This window comes from Rhamphochromis longiceps, linkage group LG3, assembly GCF_057381845.1.
Source record: "Rhamphochromis longiceps isolate RC_006_pf linkage group LG3, R_longiceps_female_GT1.1, whole genome shotgun sequence".
Taxonomy (NCBI): Eukaryota; Metazoa; Chordata; class Actinopteri; order Cichliformes; family Cichlidae; genus Rhamphochromis; species Rhamphochromis longiceps.
In genome coordinates this window covers 49,011,493-49,032,958 of record NC_140559.1, presented here as the reverse complement: position 1 = coordinate 49,032,958, position 21,466 = coordinate 49,011,493, and the positions used below count along the sequence as shown (strand labels likewise).

Below are 21,466 nucleotides of genomic sequence, written 5' to 3'. Positions count from 1 at the left end.
CGGGCAGAGGTCGCCCGTGCTGCTGCTTTAGGACGAAAGCAGAAGACTTGTTCTCCGCCTCGAGTACGAATAAGTAATGAGCTGGAACAGAGGGGGATGTTATTTAGCGCTCTCCTCTTATTTCAGGGTGCATTGCTGAAATGATGTGTAAACACTGTGTTTAGGCGCAGATGTTTCCAGATGTTTCTAAAGCCAGCCACAAGGTGCTAAACAATTGGATGAGTTTTGAACAGAGAGGGAAAAAAAAGAAAGAGGCACAGTATGATCTCCTCGGCCCGTTGTCCTCAGGTAACCGTCTGAGCCGAGCGGCTGGAGAGATCTCTTTTCTCTCTTCCCCCCCCCCCCCCCCCCCCCCCCCCCCTTCCCACTCCCACTCTCTCTGTTTCGCTGCAGACAGCCACTCACACCTGAGCACCTTCCTGCATTCTCGGGATGTCTTTCTTGATTTTTCTCCTCTTATTTTTCCCCGCCGCCCCGCCCCTCGCTCTCCAGTTGTCACCTGCACTTTGCCTCCGTAAACCTCTCCTCCTCACTCCGTGCCACGTTCGCTGCCCCTCCTCTTCCACAGCCCCTCTGATGAAGGCAGAAGTCCAACAGGAGGTCCATTTGCATTTATATCACACATGTAATGTGCTCAGTAGTCTTATGGCCGGGGCCGAACAGCATGGTATCAACACGACACTTTGGGAATGGCACGCCTGTCATCTCGAGCCCTCATCCCAAGGCTCATTTCACATGAAACATGAGTGCAGCAGAGGAGATTTTAATGCAACCTGTCCGGGCTACCATCGCTCTCCCTCCCTCCCATTTTCATCACCTCACCACAAAGCCCGGCTGACACTCTGAAAATCATCCCTGTGCTTGTGTTTTATTTGCGACTAAACCCTCTCCCACCCCCTTAAAGCCGATTGGTTCATTTGGTATGTAGGCTGCTTGCGTGAACTGTGAATCTTTGTGTCATGCCCACCCCCTGCCATCTTTTACAATTATTTTACATAATTTAATAAAGCAGTAATGTCGAAAAGAGGGGGGGGGGAAAAGTAACAAGAATAACAAGGGGACACCCCCAACCTTAACCCCACCCCCTCCACCGCCACCCCTCAAGTCGGAGGAAAATAAATGGTTCAGCACACCCCCAAAAGGCTCCCTGGAAATCCTGATTCTCATGTCTCTCTCTCCCTTCTCCCTCATGTTTTTGCATTTCAAAGAGCAGCGGTGGTCTTCCGAGTGTGTCCAATTAAGTCTCCCAACTCATTTCTTGTTTTCCTCTTCATTAGGATAACGTGACTGATCAGCTCTACCAAAGCGCTGAGACGCTGCTCAAGAACCTGGGAACCAGGGACAACGTCAAGGTATTGTTGTGAATGTACATTACACCGAACACGGGATGAACGTTTAGCGACCGCAGAGGTGAAATCAGCCTCGTGCGGTGCAAAAACAGGCTACAGAGGCAGCGAATACCCAAACACAAGGCCACCAACTCATCTATCTCACTCAAGCCAAATGCTTGATATAGAATTGTGATGCTTTAACTGCATAATGAGCCTCATTGTGGGTTAAGACCTGTATAACTGAATTTAAATCAAAAGCAGACAGTGCTATAAATAATTTAGCAGCTACATCCTGGTGATTTAGTCTCTAACTAAACTAAAGAAAAAAATGTGATCACTTGTTGCTATTCTGAAGCCTTTCTGTTCTGCTGTGCTAAACATAAAAAAACCCACAAAAAAACCTGCTAACCCAAACTTGAGCTTTCCAAGCGGCGATAAATGAATTTGTGTTTCCATTTTCCATCTGGTAATGAATTAAAAAGGAGTCTTGAAGTAAGTAATGCTGAAATACTGCCGAAGCTGTCCTATAAAAGTGTCTCACACTTATATTTCTCATTCTGAGGGAAGAAAATTTGCTTCTCTCCCAGAAGCACTTTGATGCTTAAAGTAGTTTCAGAAGTGGAAATGTGGCTTGCCATCATATCTTACATATTTTTCGCTCTATCACCCTCATGTATTTAGCAGACAGGCTTAGCTTACGATCTGTTATCTTGCATACATCAAATGGTATTTTAGCTGTAGACCTTTCAGAAACTGCTGGATGGGAGGAAAAAAACAAAAAACAAAAAAAACAAAACAGAAAATAATATCTATTTTTGTCGATCTCCTCTTGTGAGATACAAGAAGAAAGGAGAACACAGCAGCAAGCAGACAGAAAGAAACGTGTGTGTGTGTGTGTGTGTGTGTGTGTGTGTGTGTGTGTGTGTGTGTGTGTGTGTGTGCGCGCGCGCGCACACTTTCAGATTTCTCCACGTCCTCCTCTGTGATGCGGTGCTATGTTGGGCTGACACTCAAACACCATCCACTCTTAATTAGCGCTGCACTATCAGCAGGGAGCTCTCCCTCTCACTCCAACTCTCTTTCATCCATTCTTTTTCTTCTACAAGCAGCCTCAAACTCAGGGAATCACTTACAGTAGAAACAGAAGGCACGCTCAGAAATACAGGACAGGAAATAGCGTTGGGAATGTGCATCAGTAGCAATAATGTACCGTACATCTCACTGTGCACGCGTGCTGCACAAAGATCTGAAGGACCAACACTGTCTCATCAATGTGCTTATTAGACTACTGAGTTCAGATGCCAGAGTCGTACACAAGGTGCCCTGTGATGCACTGACAGGCCGGTCAGAGGTAACCACTTTATTCTAGAGACTTACAGTACTGTGCAAAAGTCTTGAGCCACCCCATAATTCTTTCTTAGTCCTCCCAACTTTTTGAAGGTTTTTTCTTTTTAGACATTGGCTGCTTTTTCACTCACTGTAAGTCCAGTCTTATCTGACCATTATTGGTTTAAGCCACTTAACACTGACCTATGAATCATTCAAGCATCAAAAATGCACCTAACTGAAGGAAGGAATCAGTGTTGTGACTTTATATACTGTTTTACTAGAAGCCTGTAAAACAAACAAACATATTCTTTCAATTTCTTTAGTCCAATATATGAAAGAAATTGCAAAAAAACAAACAACTTTTACAAGATCTGCGCTGAAAGTCAGTGATACAGAGATAAAACAGTGAGTGTCTACAGCCATCTGTAAAACACGGTGGAGGCTCTGTCATGATTTGGGATGCATTTTAATCAGTGATGTTGGGGATCTAGTCAAAATCGATGGAAATATGAAAGTACCATCAGATTTGATCCGCAATGCAACACCATCTGGAAATGACCATCTGTCGTTGATTGGAAATGGCTTGACAATAGCATGATCCCACACACACACAGTGCTAATGCCGTAAATGTCATGGTCCTGGGTCGTGCGACCCAGTGTTTTGTGTTTTAGCCTATTTTGATGTTTATTCTTTGTTTAGGGTCACTAAGGCAGTCCAGCCATTTGTACATATTACCCATGTATTAAGTCTCCCTTGCCCTTCGTGTGTTTATGTCTGCGTGTCTTATATTGTCAAGTCCATGCTGTCGGTTATGTCATCTCCCCTGTACTACGTCTCCCCGGTTCATGTGTCTTGTCTAATCTCCATGTTTCCTGTTTTACTTTGAAAGTCTGTATTCACGGTCAGTGTATTCAGTTTCACTCCTTCTGTCCTGTCGTTAAGTTCATGTGTGTCAGCTGTGTTCCCATGTGTGGCCACTTCCCCTGATCATCCCTCATGTGTATTTAGTCTCTGTGTTTCATACAGTCTGTCTCGCGTCGTCTGTGTTACCACCTCCTGTGTTCTGTACCTCCAGCCATAGTCTTTCCTTAGTTTTGTCCAGTTTAGGTTTTCTGTTGAGTACTACACGTATGCTGCCCTCATTCTGTTTTTGTTCTTTTCATCAGCCATAATAAAAGGCTCGTTTTGTTGGAATCCACTCCTGCATCCTCGTTTGTGTTCGCACCTGGGTCCACCACACACCTTTCCGCACGGTCTGCCTCCGCAGACCGTGACAGTACGACGCGAGCATGCCGGACCCAGCGACACATGACATGGAGATCGTCCGGACAGTGGAGTCGCTATGCGACCGATGGCTGCACTGCCCCAGAGAGGGGGAACGGGAAGAGTTAGCCCGCCAAGTAGGGGTGTGCGTGTCCGTGTTCCCCTGGTTATGGGAGACGCTGCACCCCCTCGTCAGCGACTTTCTCGTCTCCACTCTCCGACTCCGCCCGCAGCAGCAGCGGCCCGGCGAGCGTGAGTCGTCACCAGAGCCATGCTGTTGCGGTGTTACCCCGCTACCTCATGAACCAGTGGCGGTCAGAGTCGGAACGGTGAGGCTCACCACCGACACACACACTTCATCGGCTTCCGCATCTTCGCCACCGCCTGTCTGCACGGAGATGCCCGAGGCTATTGACTTCGGTGAGGAGGAGCGGCAGCAGGTGTTGCGGGCGTATCGGGAGGACGAGCTACGCTGGAAGCCCTGGCTTATCTCCGAGGAGGAGCTTCTGCCAGCCGCCCCGCCTCGGACCGGCCGCCCGTCCTCGCCGCCTCGATCGGACTACACTTCTCCCGCTTCTTATCTGGCGCGGATGTGGTCGGAAGACGAGGAGCCGCTCGCCACAGAAATCCAAGTTCCGTCCACGTCCACTTCAAGACGGAAGCGACGTTCACGTCGCCGTCGCTCATCGCTACGGCATGTGTCGCCCTCCACTGAGCTACACGAGGAAGCTGTGGGGGGCATGGATTCCGACCTCGAGGGGCGGCAGCGCGCCGCATGCGCGCAACTGCAGGAGGAGCTACGGGAGGAGCCATGGCTCGCTCCTCACTACGGTGAGATCTTCCGCGGGACACGCCTAGCCCTTGGGGGCCCCTGGAGTTGCCTGGAGCTCCCGCCTGCCGCCCCGCCAACACTCGCCGCCTCAGCCTCTGCGACGCCGCAAGAGGCTCCACTTTCCACGTCAACGGGACCCACGGCCAAGAAGAAACGGCGTTCGCGTCGCCACCGCATCGCCCGACGCTCGGAGGTTAGTGACGATGTTTTGTGTCCACCTAATCGCTCTGGATGTACTGAGAGCGAGGGGCTCGGAGGGACAATAAATGTCTCAGAGATGAAGACCCCGTGTACTGGTACTGTTAACTCTGTCACCCCCCCAGGCACCGTGTCACAGTCTGTTTTCTCGGAGGCCAGTGAAGAAGCTGTCTTTCCCGTGCCTCTGGCTACTGATATTGAAGGTGTTACTCTCGTGCCTACGTTTTGTATTGACAATAAAGCTAAGTTTTCTGGTGTTGGGCATGCTGTTTTTGGGGACGCCACACTGCCCTCACAGTGCTGTGAACCTGACACTGCCAAACCGGCCATAGGCACTTCGGTTTTGGGGATCAACCCGTGCGATGTTCTGTTAAACCCTGTTATTATGAGTGTGCAGGCTGAGGGGGAGGTTAGGGAGATAGAGGATAGAGAAGACGCTGCACACCCAGGACATGCGTCTTTCGCTAAGGAGGCTTCTTTTAAGACTGTTACGGCATCTGGAGCCTTTTCGAAGACTGTGTCTCAGCCCCTGCTATCCATTGACTATAAATCACGTGAGAAAACGTCTGATCTGACTAGTAATAAGACTGTATTCCCTTTGACTAGCACCTACCTTTTGGGGTCTTTTTTCCCTGTTCCCAAGCCGAATAATGAATGTTCTGCTTATGTAACTAGCCCAGCGCAAGAAGGAACGTCTGGTGTTGATCGGGAAATTGTATGTTATGTTCCGGCGCTAATCGGGCCCCAGGTTCCTCACTCTGCTGATGATTTGACCAGAGTGAGTGCTTTGGGGTCCGACATCAGCAACCGCTCTTCTGCACCAGTCCGCCGGGGCTGGACGAGTATTAAGGGCCTGCCGGGTTTTCCTATGTCTGTGAATGGCATTGTGATTTCTGTTAATACTAAAGTGAAGGTCTGTTTATGTTGTGCTTTCCCCTTATCTAATGACAAGGCTGTATTTTGTGTTTCCAAGACTGTCGGGGGGGGGCGCCACGCTAATCATCACAAACCAGCTAGCCCTTTAACCGCACCCCTGGGCCAGGGCCTTTTGACTGCAGTTAATGAACTGGCCGATCTAAGGACAATTCAGCCGGATTGCTCAGAGCCAGTCCACTATGTTTTCTATGCCACGCCAAGTCCATGTGCATCCCACTCACTAGCTTTCTACAGCCGCCTAGTGTGTGGGGCTGAACCCCTCCTTAACTCAGTCTCGCCAACAGGGCTCTTAGACTCCAGTAAGTGTAGTTGTCTCCCATGTGACTGCCAAATTATTGTGTTCAAATCATCTGCACCTAGTCCTGGTTGTGTTATGTGGGTTCATGCATCGAGTCTTGGCCTTAAGAGTCATGCTTCCTGGGACAACATAACTGTCACTTGTGTCACTGAGCCACCTTGCTTCTGGTCTGAAATATTGTTTGAATCGTGCTCCAAGACAGGAGTGTTTAGCTCCCCAAGAAGGGCAACTAAGGACAATTCGGACTGTGTTAAGGACTTAGAGACATCAAGGTCCTTGTCTGTCGTTGCTCCTCTGCTTACATCTGCCAAGGACAGTGTCCGGAGCTTCGTGCTCACTCCCAGGGTGGCTGTGGCGTTACCTGACCTCTCACCTGCGTCTGATCTCCAGGTAGAGGCAGTGGACACCCAGCCAGCACCTGAGCTAGCTCCCACCACCAGGGTCAGGGCAGCCGGAGGTCAGCCATATCCTGCGTTTACACCCCAGGCGGGAATGGCTGCCGTCCGGTTTGTTCCTACACCCAGGTGGGTTCCCAAAGTTATGCCAGTCAGTACACAGCTGAGCTCCGCACCCAGCCTCGGCGCTCAGGTGGGAGCGGTTGTCGCTCTGCAGGCGCCTGCACCGGCTCATGTTTCCATTGGAGGCTCAAGAGAGTCATCGCCACCAAGACAGCCTCCTGCTCTGCTCCCTGTCCAGGTGGCAGCCCTGCTCCCGGTCCAGCCAGGGGCCTCCTTAACTGTTCACCCTGCGCCTGCTGCTGGATGCCCGGGTGTGCCTATCCGGCATCCTGCAGCATCCACACCACTTCACGTCATGCCAGCTGGAGGGCCCGAGGAGCCCCTCCGGCCTCATGTCTCGTCAGCTGGAGGGTCCGAGGGGCCCGTTCAGCCTCATGTCTCCGCTGGAGGGTCCGAGGGGCCCGTTCAGCCTCATGTCTCAGCTGGAGGGCCCGAGGAGCCCGTCCAGCACCATGCCACGTCTGCTGGAGGGCCCGAGGAGCCCGTCCAGCACCATGCCACGTCTGCTGGGGGGCCCGAGGAGCCCGTCCAGCACCATGCCACGTCGGCTGGGGGGCCCGAGCCGCCCATCCAGCCACCTTCTGCGTCGTCTGCTGCAGCCTCAGAGTCGTCGTCTGCTGCAGCCTCGGAGTCGTCGCCTGCTGCAGCCTCGGAGTCGTCGTCTGCTGCAGCCTCGGAGTCGTCGTCGGCTGCAGCCTCAGAGCCGGCGTCTTCGTCTGGTCCGGCCTCATCGGAGTCGTCAGCCTCGTCTGGTCCGGCCTCATCGGAGTCTTCAGCCTCGTCTGGTCCTGTGTCCACCGGGCCTCGGCCAGTGCGCCTGACACTGCTCCGTCGCCGCTGCCTTCCGCGCGGCCGGCCCCCTGAACTGCTCCGTCGTCTCCTTTGCCGCCGCCGCTGCCTTCCGCGTGGCCGGCCTCCTGAACTGCTCCGTCGCCTTCGTCGCCGCCGCTGCCTTCTGCGCGGCCGGCCTCCGGACCGGCTCTGTCACCTGTGCCGCCCGCCTGGTCGGCCCCCCGACCTTGTGACCCATGTACTCTTGTGCCTGTGGGCTCTGGGTCGCCCCCCTGAACTTTGTTTGGACTTTGGTCTTGTGCTCCTGTGTGTTCTGTTGTTCGTTTTGTTTCCTGTTCTGGTCCCTCCGTCCTGGTCCCCCGCCTCCCGCCCTGGGTGGGGTTTTTCTGTTTTTGTTTGGTTTCTCGGTTTTGGGCTGTCGGGAGCCAGCCCTTGAGGGGGGGGTATTGTCATGGTCCTGGGTCGTGCGACCCAGTGTTTTGTGTTTTAGCCTATTTTGATGTTTATTCTTTGTTTAGGGTCACTAAGGCAGTCCAGCCATTTGTACATATTACCCATGTATTAAGTCTCCCTTGCCCTTCGTGTGTTTATGTCTGCGTGTCTTATATTGTCAAGTCCATGCTGTCGGTTATGTCATCTCCCCTGTACTACGTCTCCCCGGTTCATGTGTCTTGTCTAATCTCCATGTTTCCTGTTTTACTTTGAAAGTCTGTATTCACGGTCAGTGTATTCAGTTTCACTCCTTCTGTCCTGTCGTTAAGTTCATGTGTGTCAGCTGTGTTCCCATGTGTGGCCACTTCCCCTGATCATCCCTCATGTGTATTTAGTCTCTGTGTTTCATACAGTCTGTCTCGCGTCGTCTGTGTTACCACCTCCTGTGTTCTGTACCTCCAGCCATAGTCTTTCCTTAGTTTTGTCCAGTTTAGGTTTTCTGTTGAGTACTACACGTATGCTGCCCTCATTCTGTTTTTGTTCTTTTCATCAGCCATAATAAAAGGCTCGTTTTGTTGGAATCCACTCCTGCATCCTCGTTTGTGTTCGCACCTGGGTCCACCACACACCTTTCCGCACGGTCTGCCTCCGCAGACCGTGACAGTAAAAGCAGACCTGCCAACATCCAAAGAAGAGCTTTGGATGTGCTTCAAGAAGCCCGGAGATCTATTCCTGAAGATTACTTCAAGAAATGACAAGAAAGCTGCCTCAGAGAGTTCAGACTGTGTCAAAGAATAAAGGCAGTCATGCCAGATATTGACTTTCAATGTGTGTTTTCACATTTCAATAAATTTCCTGCTAAATGTTCCAATTTTCTATGAAAATATAAAGAAATGATGGGTGGCTAAAAACACTTGCACAACACTATACTCGCTGCATTAGGAGGCTGTAGCAGAGCTCATGATAGTCAGCCCAGAGATTATGACTCACATCCCTTTGGGACCTTTTTGTTTTGCTCTTTTTATTGACTGAAAGAATAAAAAGCCGTTTTTTGTCTTTTTACTCACGCTTCTAGAGTTTCACACAAGGAACTCTGCACGTTACCGTGCACTAATGCCACAACCTGCTGCGCCAGGCTCCACATCTGAAGTGCACCTCGTGCATAAAGCGAGCCACATCAGCAGCTTGGATAAGCAGCATTAATTGACGCCCCGCTAATGAGATCCGGATAGTAGTAAATCCGTAAATGACACAGACAACTCTTTACAGTGGTGATATTTGCCCTTTCTTCTGTTACGCTAAAGTGTTCACACTGTGTTTGCTTTCTGGTACTTTTGTTGGTGTCACGTTGATGCTAAAACACACCCAGCAGACAGATTCTGCCCTGATCTTTTATTCACTACCTCACTGGGTAGTTAATTTCTCCCTTTTCCAAAGAAAGCCACCTCAGAATTAAGAGGGCACATCCTTCATCACTGACCTGTTCCACAGTTTTAAAAAAAGTAAAGATTAGAATTGAATCTTCACTTCTCCACGTCATCTCTCGGTTATCTCTCCCTTCATAACCTGCCTGTTTTATTTTATTTTTCCTATTATTTGTCCACGAGTCTTACCTGATGTAGTTGCTAGGAGACATGGGAAGCAAATGCAAACCCCTCTACATGCTGTTCTCTGTACCAATTGTCTGTTCTACTGCAGGTGTGGTTCTACAACCAGCTGCGGCACGCCGTGGCGTCCTTCTTTAGCGTGGCCAACAACGGCATCCTGAGAGGAAATCTGCCAGCGGGACAGGACCCGCGCCAGTACGGCATCTCCGTCACCAATCACCCCCTCAACCTCAGCAAAGAGCAGCTCGCCAGTGCGGCCATGTGAGTCATCGGGCAAAAAAACAGGGGTTAAAGCTTTCTTCTTAACCTCTATTAAGTTTTTGTTTGGGTCCATATTAGGAACAGGGCTTCTCAAATACTGAATAGTACATCATTTGGTTAGTATAACTGTCCAGAAAGGTAGTGTAGTGTTAGTACCTCACAAGAAGAGTAAAAATGTTCTGCATTTGAACTTGCTGAACTTTGTAGAGTTTGCATGTTCAAGTCCAAAAAAATAAAATCAACAACTCACGCACATGGAGTAAAACTGTGACTCCACATTACCTTTAGATGTGGATGTGAGCCTGAGCCTTGGTTTGACTTCAAGCACAAGCTACTAACGGTATACTGGGAGAAAAGCCCCTAGCCTGCAGTTTTCTCCCAGCCTTTTGACGCGCGCAGCTACGACGATGCATTTTCTCGTGTTTGAAAGAGCCGCTTTTTAATTTTCTGACACTGCATTATGAGATGAAGAAGAAAGAGACTGATGGTGACCGGGGAACCGTGACAGATAAGGCAAAGAGAGAGAGGGAGAGAGGAATGAAGTGAGGGGGAAGAAAAACAGCATAGACTGAGGGAAAGCAGATGAGTGGGAGACAATAAAGTAGACAGCAGAGAACAGACAGACAGATAAATGAGGGATCGCTTCGAGTGTGCGTAGATTTGGAGGCCCATGGGAGTTCCTCACGAGGGTGTACCATTCCCTCCCCGCATGCTTTATCTTAGGGCGGATTTCTATGAGAGCTGGAGATTAATGACGTGCTAAATCATAATATATTGGCTCATACCATTCGGATATAATTGCTTTCTGTGTACGGCTCTGTGTTGTGTTCACAGCTAGTGTCTTTGAGCTGGATTGTATCCCGTAACGTCATCAATTTCCCGTTTGCGGTCCTCAGTGTGAGCGGCACATCTACTGTAAAGTAGTTAGATTACGTCCCTCTGCAGCACATCATCATACAGTGCCACGACCACAGCTCAGTAACTGCATTTCCATTCCACTTTCCCCCCGCTGCTCCAGCTCTCTCCCTCGGTCAGGTGTTTATGTGGTGATCAGGTGCTGACGACAGGCCTGAGTTAGAGAGGGGAAGACAGCGCCGGGGTTAGGGATAATTACGATATCCTGTAGGTTCAGGATGAGCCTCTTCTGCTCTCTCTAGCAGCCCGTGCAGAGCGTGAAGACTGCAATTTATGAACTGAGATTTTCAGATTGCCTCGGACACTCCTTCACCGCTGAATAAGAGCGGACATTGTAGGAGGGGAAAGGGCCATGGCTTCTAGAGCACCTGACTCAGCACAATTTGAAGCTCCACTTATCGAAATGTATATTTTATGACTATGGATCAGATGGCAGCGTGCGATACGAAAGTTTTTTTTATATTTACAAACTGTAAACAGATCTTATAAAGTGGCAGCATGTAGCATCGGTAAGCTAGCAGACAGAGAGTTGTGCACATTAAAATCGAACTGAAGCGAGTAAATATTGTACTTATGTTCATTTGGTAGCCAAAAGCACACCTCTTTTTTAACTCAGAGCGGTTTTTAAGGGGGGTTTAGACTTTACAGTTACAGTACTGTGCAAAACTCTTGAGCCACCCCTCTTACACATGCAATACAGCACATTTCTCCCTGTTTCCCTTCCTTACGCACAACTTCTTCACAGCTTTCCTTCCAATAAGCCCATTTCTGTTGAACAGTAGATGAATCAGCTGATGTCTCTTAGGTCCTGTGTCTGGTCTTTGCTGTATATTTTTTTCACTGTTTCTTAAGGACATTGCTTTTAGATACTGCACATCTGCTGTAAGTAGTTTTTAGATTTTCCACTTCCTCTTTTTGTCCTCCACTTGTCCTATTTCCACACTTTTTAGGAATAGCCTAGTTGGTGCAAAAATACAATTTTGGGCCTGTCAAGTGTGTTATCTTTGTAATTTTTCATAATCTCAGCTACAGAAATGTGAACAAATGTTGAACAACAAATGTTTTCTGCCCTGAAAATGGTCAAGTACAAGGACTGAATATGAGTGAAAAAGAAGCCAATGGCAATGTCCAAAGAAAAACTCGGAGAAAGACCAGTTAATTGCAGCGAGCCAAAAAAGCCACAGTCACCAAAGGCCAAAAAAAGTATCCCGCCCATCCTGTCAAAATATTCTGAAATGCACCAACCTCGGCCTTAAATGAATCCCTGTCACTGACACTTCCACAATGTTGTGGTGAGACCGCAGCTAAACCTGCAATTTCGATAATAATTCATCCCCATTGACTTGCTCCCTTGCTAGCTTTTGGACACCAGTATTTCACTGCACCGTCTAATTTGAAGTGACACTCCCCTCTAGTGTACTTCACAGCCTATTTCAATGCAAGCGATGTCATGAGCCACAAAATTGTGAAGGGCTGCGCAGGTGGAAAGAAAGTCGACGCTTACACCCACAGAAATTACCACTTCATTCCCACAAGGTCTCCGTGCTTTATCTCGCATCGGCACAGAAATGGAGCCTCCCGAAATGTCAGCGTTGGCACCGTTTCATTATTGAGAGATATGCATTGCTTCTTAATTGCTGGGGAACATCAATTTGGCAACTGACAAAAATGTTTCATCTTGCCGCGCTTTTGAATTTGATGTGTAATTTATTTGCAATCAACGAATTATGACACTTTCTGTTCTTGCTGCTGTGCAAAAGTATACTATTGATAACGTGCACATCACACAGCTTACCCTATGATTGTCTCTGGAGCTCTCTACCTGCATGTTGCTTTATAATAGAAATAATGACCGGAGTGTTGTACAGCCAATTTGTTATCTTGTGTTTTTAGCATCTTTTCAGCATAACAATCCCCTGCAGCCACTCTAAATAAAATAATAATAATAATGAAAACTTAAGGAAGGCAACACAAACTATAAAGCTTTACTCCCACTGCACATCTTCCCTGCACTTGCATTAGTAGTTAATTAGCAGATTGCTTGTCCTCTTTTCACAGCAATTAACCACCTTCAAGCATTCAGCCTGCGATCATTCACAGCTTTGTCCCCTACATTACCTCCCCACCCAAACAGAGCACGCAGCCCTTGAAAACTGCTAGAAATGTGGGCTGGCACGCACTGCTGTTAATGATTTCATATTTACGTGTTCTAATTGCGCCTGGTTGGCGATGATAAATATGGACATGTAGCCACGCAGGGTAACTTATTTCATATGCTAATTAAGCAGCGGGAAGACTCGTGAAAGATTATCAGGAGGCAAGGGGTGAGGATTTGGGAGGGTTGTGGGGGCAGTTGGGGTGGTCAGAGTCACAGATCGCAGTTTTATCCAATGCTAAATGAGCAGACGCAGTAAAGGACACTTCCAAAGGTAGCGTGGCATAAATAAAGACGCACGGCAGGGGAAATTTGAGAGATTTGTGTGTGACACGGATATTGTTGCGGATGAATAAGTCTTCTAAGATTTTAGGATGTGCTGTTGGACAAGCTGGAAAGAGACAAAAAGGAGCCCTAAACGTGTCGTAGTTTCAGAAGGCCGGTGACATTTAAAAGCTTCTTTTTTTAAAATTCTATCAGGTACAAACAGCAATCAGTCAGTGCTGTAAAAGCTAGGCTAATGTAGACATCAATACTAACAAGAACATTGAAACGTTAGTTATCTGACTTATTTTTGCAGGTGTAGCGGAATTAGTTTAAATGCATCGTTGCCTAGTGTTAAATTTGATTATGTCTTAATTACAGGAAATGAGCCAAAAGTTGTTTTGACATTGTTTCAAGTGTCATCAGGCTCATTTCCTGATAACAGACCTGCTGATTTTTAACAGAAACTCTTAAAACTGGTTTTATACACACAAAACACTGAATTTCTCCCACAGGACAGTCCGGACTCTTCCACGGCTGTTCTTTATTGTCACTGATGTCACAGCAGTGATGGCCTTGTGAATGATATTAGAGGTAGTAAATAGTGCGTTCTCATGAAAATAGAAAACCAAGTGCGCCCATATTCCCCAAGAAGTACATTAAAATACAGTGAATACCTCATAAGGATGGAAAACCGAAGGTTCATGGACTGCAGTTCTGTATTTCATAAAGTCTGTTATTATATGTGTTATATCTCTCATACTGCAGTTCATGTGGATGATTTTATCCAAAGCACCTTACAGGCCCCGGGGACTTACTCCGTAGCTTTGAAAACCTAGTAGGTGCCACAGACTGATAAAAGATGGACGTAGCAAAAATGTGATGTGAATCAGAAAGTACCCAACACCTCAGTTACACTGAAGTAAAAATAGGATGGGAACCTTCTTGTGATTAGGGAAAATTTGTGGTTGCCCAGTGAATGCACTGACTTTTGTTGCCATCGGAGGTAGATTGCAAGTAGTTGGGATGTCCAGAGGTTGTGCCAGCAACACTGATTACACAGGTCACCTGGTGGGAGGCAACTTGTCTCCAAACTGTCACAGTCTGTCTCAGTTTAGCAAATAAGTGGAAGTTGCTTTGAAGATGGCAACTGACTGCGAGTGGTCACAGACATTTCAAAAGCAGGGATCGTGACATTCTGCTGCACGGCAACATCTGTTTTTCCCCAGTGTGACTGCAGCATTACACCTACATTCTTTCTAATGGCCAGCAGGGGGCGATTTCACTCAATGCAAAATAATTTTGGGTTCTATAGAAATCTGTTGGAAAACGACCCTTTGGACTGTGACCTCAGTATACAGGGAGTGCAGAATTATTAGGCAAATGAGTATTTTGTCCACATCATCCTCTTCATGCATGTTGTCTTACTCCAAGCTGTATAGGCTTGAAAGCCTACTACCAATTAAGCATATTAGGTGATGTGCATCTCTGTAATGAGAAGGGGTGTGGTCTAATGACATCAACACCCTATATCAGGTGTGCATAATTATTAGGCAACGTCCTTTCCTTTGGCAAAATGGGTCAAAAGAAGGACTTGACAGGCTCAGAAAAGTCAAAAATAGTGAGATATCTTGCAGAGGGATGCAGCAGTCTCGAAATTGCAAAGCTTCTGAAGCGTGATCATCGAACAATCAAGCATTTCATTCAAAATAGTCAACAGGGAAGCGTGTGGAAAAACCAAGGCGCAAAATAACTGCCCATGAACTGAGAAAAGTCAAGCGTGCAGCTGCCAAGATGCCACTTGCCACCAGTTTGGCCATATTTCAGAGCTGCAACATCACTGGAGTGCCCAAAAGCACAAGGTGTGCAATACTCAGAGACATGGCCAAGGTAAGAAAGGCTGAAAGACGACCACCACTGAACAAGACACACAAGCTGAAACGTCAAGACTGGGCCAAGAAATATCTCAAGACTGCTTTTTCTAAGGTTTTATGGACTGATGAAATGAGAGTGAGTCTTGATGGGCCAGATGGATGGGCCCGTGGCTGGATTGGTAAAGGGCAGAGAGCTCCAGTCCGACTCAGACGCCAGCAAGGTGGAGGTGGAGTACTGGTTTGGGCTGGTATCATCAAAGATGAGCTTGTGGGGCCTTTTCGGGTTGAGGATGGAGTCAAGCTCAACTCCCAGTCCTACTGCCAGTTCCTGGAAGACACCTTCTTCAAGCAGTGGTACAGGAAGAAGTCTGCATCCTTCAAGAAAAACATGATTTTCATGCAGAACAATGCTCCATCACACGCGTCCAAGTACTCCACAGCGTGGCTGGCAAGAAAGGGTATAAAAGAAGAAAAACTAATGACATGGCCTCCTTGTTCACCTGATCTGAACCCCATTGAGAACCTGTGGTCCATCATCAAATGTGAGATTTACAAGGAGGGAAAACAGTACACCTCTCTGAACAGTGTCTGGGAGGCTGTGGTTGCTGCTGCACGCAATGTTGATGGTGAACAGATCAAAACACTGACAGAATCCATGGATGGCAGGCTTTTGAGTGTCCTTGCAAAGAAAGGTGGCTATATTGGTCGCTGATTTGTTTTTGTTTTGTTTTTGAATGTCAGAAATGTATATTTGTGAATGTGGAGATGTTATATTGGTTTCACTGGTAAAAATAAATAATTGAAATGGGTATATATTTGTTTTTTGTTAAGTTTCCTAATAATTATGCACAGTAATAGTCACCTGCACACACAGATATCCCCCTAAAATAGCTAAAACTAAAAACAAACTAAAAACTACTTCCAAAAACATTCAGCTTTGATATTAATGAGTTTTTTGGGTTCATTGAGAACATGGTTGTTGTTCAATAATAACATTATTCCTCAAAAATACAACTTGCCTAATAATTCTGCACTCCCTGTATATGTTCCTGATAGGTTTATAGTCCCTTGCTTGTCTATAATCTCAGGAGGTCTGTCTGCGGACCTGTGCAGGTGGAGGCCGACACAGTCCTATTTTATGTCCCTCAGTTTCTCAGTCAGATCATCAAGTCTCTTTAAAAACACTAAGATGGTGACAGTCACAATCCTAAGCTCAACATGAACATGAAACTAAAAGAGTTTAAAACTAAAGGGTCATGGTAGCTGTGTCCATCTTTTATATACAGCCTGTGATAGTAGACAGAATGTAAATTCTAATGATTTTCTTTGTGTGCGCCATATATTTTTAAAGCCAACGTAGTCTACATCACCTCAGAATCAAACTTTATATTTAGCCCCATGGACAAAGTTTAATATCCACTTTCTTTTGCCCTGGTAGACCCCTAATAGCTCGCCAGTCAACTTTTTCTATGCTGTGTCCTCTTCAATCACAGGGCCACAACCTCCACTGACGTCGTGGTGTCCATCTGCGTTATCTTTGCCATGTCCTTCATCCCTGCCAGCTTTGTCCTCTTCCTAATCCAAGAGAGGGTGAACAAAGCCAAGCATCTGCAATTTGTCAGTGGAGTAAACCCAGCTGTCTACTGGTTGGCCAATTTTGCCTGGGACATGGTAAGTACCAGCTTTATCTGACAGCTGTGTCTGCGCCTCAAATATTCTCTCTTTCTGAAGCTTCGGCTCTGTTACCTGACCCATTAAAGCCAGGTAAATACTGTGTAATATATGCTATAATGTGATTCACCCCAGCAGTTTTCGCCTGCTTTATTTTATACTACCCTTGTAATATACTACTTTGGGCCTTTTTTTGCCCACCTAAGGCTAAATGTAAAAATATCCATCCACTGTAATTGACAATGTAGCTTTGACACTGCTGGCTACTGGGAAAAGCTTCACCTGAGACAGTTATTGGCTGAGGCGTAATTATCGACAGCAGCTGCCCCTGCTGGTTATGCTCAACAGGCTTATCGGCAGTTTCCCCGAGGCATAATGGAAGTAAACATTTCATAAGGTACCTTTGGTAAAGAAATTGCATCAGGACACTCATCATTATGGTGGATAAATGCTGTCTGGGTGGAAGACAAATGCACCTAAGGAGCCTGTCTAATGATTCTTGCCCGAAGCTCCCCGCATTACCATGCACGCTCTATCAACAATAAGGATATTACAGTGAATCTAGTCTGAAAGCTCTTTAATATTTCAGTCTAAACTTTTTCTGTAATAAACATGTATCATTGTAACCTGATACATTGTATGTCTATTATCTGCAGTATTCCATTTATTCGCCAGGGGGGATATTAATCCGAAGGGTGATTATATAATAATAGCATCATCAGTTATGTTTGTTTACTTCTGTAGGGGGAAAAAAAGTCGGCTAGTAAAAAGCGTGCTGTCTGGTTTGATTTGAAGTTGAATGGATTTAAACAATCGTTGGATAAATATTAGTCTTAGATCAAAATTTTATAGAGCCATTGTACATGCATCCAATTCAGCGTGTCACTGAGCGACCGCTTGCTTCAAACACACGAGAATCAGATGGCTGTTATTCACTGGATTAATTAGAAAACTAAAGCCGGATACATTCGCTAATTAAAAAGTCATCTACACATTTTATAATTACACGGTCTTTCAGTTGGCGTAAAAAAAAAAAAAGTCATAACGCTTTAATGGAGTCGTAACCACCCTAAAGAGTGACTTTTTTAAGCCTGTGCTTTATTTTGACGTGTGTGTTTGTGTTTACAGTGTAACTACATCGTCCCCTGCTTCATCGTGATTGTGATCTTCCTCGCCTTCCAACAAAAAGCCTATGTTTCCCCTCCTAACCTGCCGGCTTTGATCCTCTTGCTTATTTTTTATGGGTGAGTAAATGACATATTTCAGAGTAGCTCAGAGAATTATGGCGTGCCCAGATTTCTGGGATGGGCTGTCTTTTAATATTCATTGATTGACTTCTGAACACTTCAGGTATCCACAATAGAAAGCTGTCATAGTAGTGCAGGTATTGGCTGAAATGTAAGTTCTTGGTACGCACTGTAATATTTTGTTGCCCTACCTTTAGCGCCGATGACGGCACGTTAGAGGTTTGCCGTGACAACGTAAAGGGATTAAGATCTCAGTGGGGTTAAGGTGAGGTCTCCGCTGTGGTGGTCGATCCATCTGTGAAAAGGACGTTTTACTTTCACTGAACCCATCTTTCACAATTTGAGCCCGATAAATCCTGGCATTATCATCTTGGAACATGTCCACGCCGTCGGAAAGAAGAAGAAATTCATTAATGGAGAAACTCTGGTCGATCAGTAAATGCAGGTAGTTAGCTGACTGCGTTTTTGAGGAGATAATGTTGCTGAACCTTGACCAGTTGAAGCAACCTGAGATCAGGCTTTTACTGTAAGCACGAGGCGTGATGATGCATCACTTCACCCGCCTCTCTTCTTAACCTGATGTGCCCGGCACTCAGGAACAGGGTAAATCTGGACTCATCAGACCACATGACTGTTTTCCATCGCTCCACAGTCCAACCTTTAAACATCCCTGGTGAACTGAATTGTTTTTTTTCCCCAAGTAGCCAAACTGATAAGTGGTTTTCTTAAGGCCAGACAACTGTTTAGTCCTGATCCCTGGAGTTCTCTTTACATTGTGTGTGTATAAATGCTTTTACTTAGCTGCGAGTTCAACTATTAATTTGACCTCTGATCATGATCAGTCATGATTTTCACATTTCTTCTTTGAGTCCCTTCAGCCTTTTGTACTGTGTTGAATAGTTTAACCCAATTTTAATAGTTTTAGTAAACTTCTGAATTGTGTTGTTTGCTTGATACAGACCATTAAATCTGACCCTTCTGAAACAGAGAACATCTTTTCCACGACCACAGGATGTGTCTTTTTACGTGGTTGTTTAAGAAATGAGAAGCTACTCACTTCAGTCAGTCAGTCAAGGTTAAATAAGCTGTTTCCAGCTGAAACGTGTCATTATATTACATTTTAGAGATCAACCACAGAAATTAAAGCCATGTTCAGCTGCGGATGGAGTCATCAAAAATCCATTTAACTGCCTAAAAAGGGTGCATAATGTCCATTTAGACCGCTTACATTGTTTACCTGATGTCACCTTTCTGATGAGGAAGTGAAGCTGTTTCACTCCACCACACTCAATGAACAAAACCAGTAGTTTACCAGTAGTTCAAAGTTTGTTTGTCCACTGCTGCTGCTTCGGTAAATTAGTTAGTTTGTGTTACCGTGTGACTTTTTTGTTAAAGGGATAAAAATCCATCACGCAAAAATTACTCAGTAAACCAGCAGCTCCTGTTTTCTGTGAGGTAAAAAATACAGGGAGCAACAGACCTGTTCAACTCACACGTGCAACTTTAACACTTGATTAAAGTTTACCTTCAAAGTTTGTGTTGTTATTCATTGTTGAACCAGCCTTTCCACGCTGTAGGAGAACTTTAAAAGTGATCTGGCACTACCTCAGAATCACCAGCTAAGAAGCATTAGCTCACTTCCACGCTGCTTACACTTCCTTTGTTCATTTGAACTATTAAGACTTTCCCAAATGAAGATGACATTTGGCAACTTCCCCTCCCCCATACACTTAATGAAGAGTTTTGACACCTCACGAAATGTCAGTAAATATGTGGTATGATGACCATTTGAACAGGTTCTAGCAGGTAGTAAGCTGTACAGGTAAAGACTACCCTTTTGTTGCATAACCAGTCATTTTGTCCTAAAAGCCGGCTTGAAGTATGACAGAAACCATTCAGTTCAGAAAAAGGGGACAAGGGTTTCTCCTTTTAGGTGTCCGAGGGGTAAATAGTTATCTGCGACAGTGTCAAAAAGCCCCACAAAGCCAGAGTAATCGAAGAACTGACGTTTATGCCACTAATCTTTAATTCATATCTCCAATTCAATCCAGTGCGTTTATTACAACGTATTTTATACATTTTCCGCAATAGTTTGTACTTTGTGTAATACTTATACTACGTCCATTGAAAGATGCACCAGTGCACACAAATAAGTTAGTAATACTAGTCATTGGAAGTGACACACACCAAACCCTAAGCCTAACTATGATCACGTCCTAATCCCCAACCCTGACCCTGACCCTAACCACATCGGTCGGCTTTTTCCACCCTGCAAACCTATGACATCGTAACATTGATGATGATTGGTCACTTGCAATGTTGCAACTGGACCAACATTGGTTTTGATGATCCAGGAAGAACACCACCGCAGGGATATCAGATACAGCTATGGCACATAGTGAAGGAGACATGCTGTGTAGCTTAGCTCGTACAAACAGGTCTGTGTGCTTCTCAGAGTGAGGCTGCAGTCTGTTTCCAAAGATTCCTAATCTAAAAAGAACTGAATCAGAAAGTTACACACACGCCTCTGAAGTAGGTCAAACTGAAACTCCAGCACTTGAGTAAATGTAATGAGATCAAAACGTGTTACTTTCAAATTACATTCAAAGGTCTGGTTATATGACAGGGGTTTGCACCGTGGCACCACAACACCAGTGCCTCACTTGATCTGCTTGTGATACCGAGCTTGAACCGCTGACTGCCGAGCGTGGGCAGCATTCAGTTGGCAGTGCTTTCATGGGTCACTTACTGAAAATGCAAATGATCAGAGGAGGCCATCAAATGGCACAGCTGACCTGGTAATCCGCATTTGTGAATCGAAAATAGCAAGGATTCAGTAGCTGCTAGCATGATATTTGCCGTTATACAAATTGCCCTCGGAGAGTTTAACGAGCATGGATCGCACTGGAGATCACCTTTGTTATTTTAATTTCTATATTTTATATTTTGCAACACTGTTTTACTTTGTTTTGTGTTTTGTTTTTTTAAGCTGGGCTATCACGCCCATGATGTACCCGTTCTCCTTCATCTTCAGCGTGCCCAGCACAGCTTACGTGGTGCTGACCTGCATCAACCTCTTCATTGGTATTAACAGCAGCGTGGCCACCTTTATCATGGAGCTCTTCGATGATGATGTAAGTGTCACCCTCACCACACGCTCACACGCTCACACACGCATACAGAGTCTGTGCAGACGGAAAAGTAGGAGACACACATGCATGCATGCACATTTTTAACGCGACAGGCGGCACACTTCCTGTGAAACAGCAGGCGCAGACTTTCAGGCTCCATAAAAATGATATTTATGCAGAAGCTATAGCTGCGGATGGCTAATTGACTTGAATCATAGATAAACGCTCAGTGTTTTTCCATTTTTTTCTCCAAAGCAAAGGCTTTCATGCGCGTGGGTGGGGTGTGTGCCCACCTGGTATAACTTTTAATATATTTCCTTTATCCTCTCGAGGATTTTTCAAAGGAATTATTTTGCCTATTCTTTTTAATGTTAAATCGTTTGCTGAGAATTGGGTCTTCAGAGAACTTTG

General features: G+C 46.1%; 1 protein-coding gene across 1 annotated transcript in view; it reads left to right on the top strand.

Annotated features, from left to right (window-relative positions):
• Positions 1–21,466, top strand: part of LOC146675130 (phospholipid-transporting ATPase ABCA1) — a 202,693-nt gene that overhangs the window by 129,543 nt on the left and 51,684 nt on the right. Inside the window, exons 35-39 of the mRNA XM_085400190.1 lie at positions 1,278–1,352; positions 9,629–9,798; positions 16,500–16,677; positions 17,806–17,921; positions 20,914–21,058. Of these exons, the coding sequence (XP_085256316.1) occupies positions 1,278–1,352; positions 9,629–9,798; positions 16,500–16,677; positions 17,806–17,921; positions 20,914–21,058 (684 nt within the window). The remainder of the gene's footprint in view (positions 1–1,277; positions 1,353–9,628; positions 9,799–16,499; positions 16,678–17,805; positions 17,922–20,913; positions 21,059–21,466) is intronic.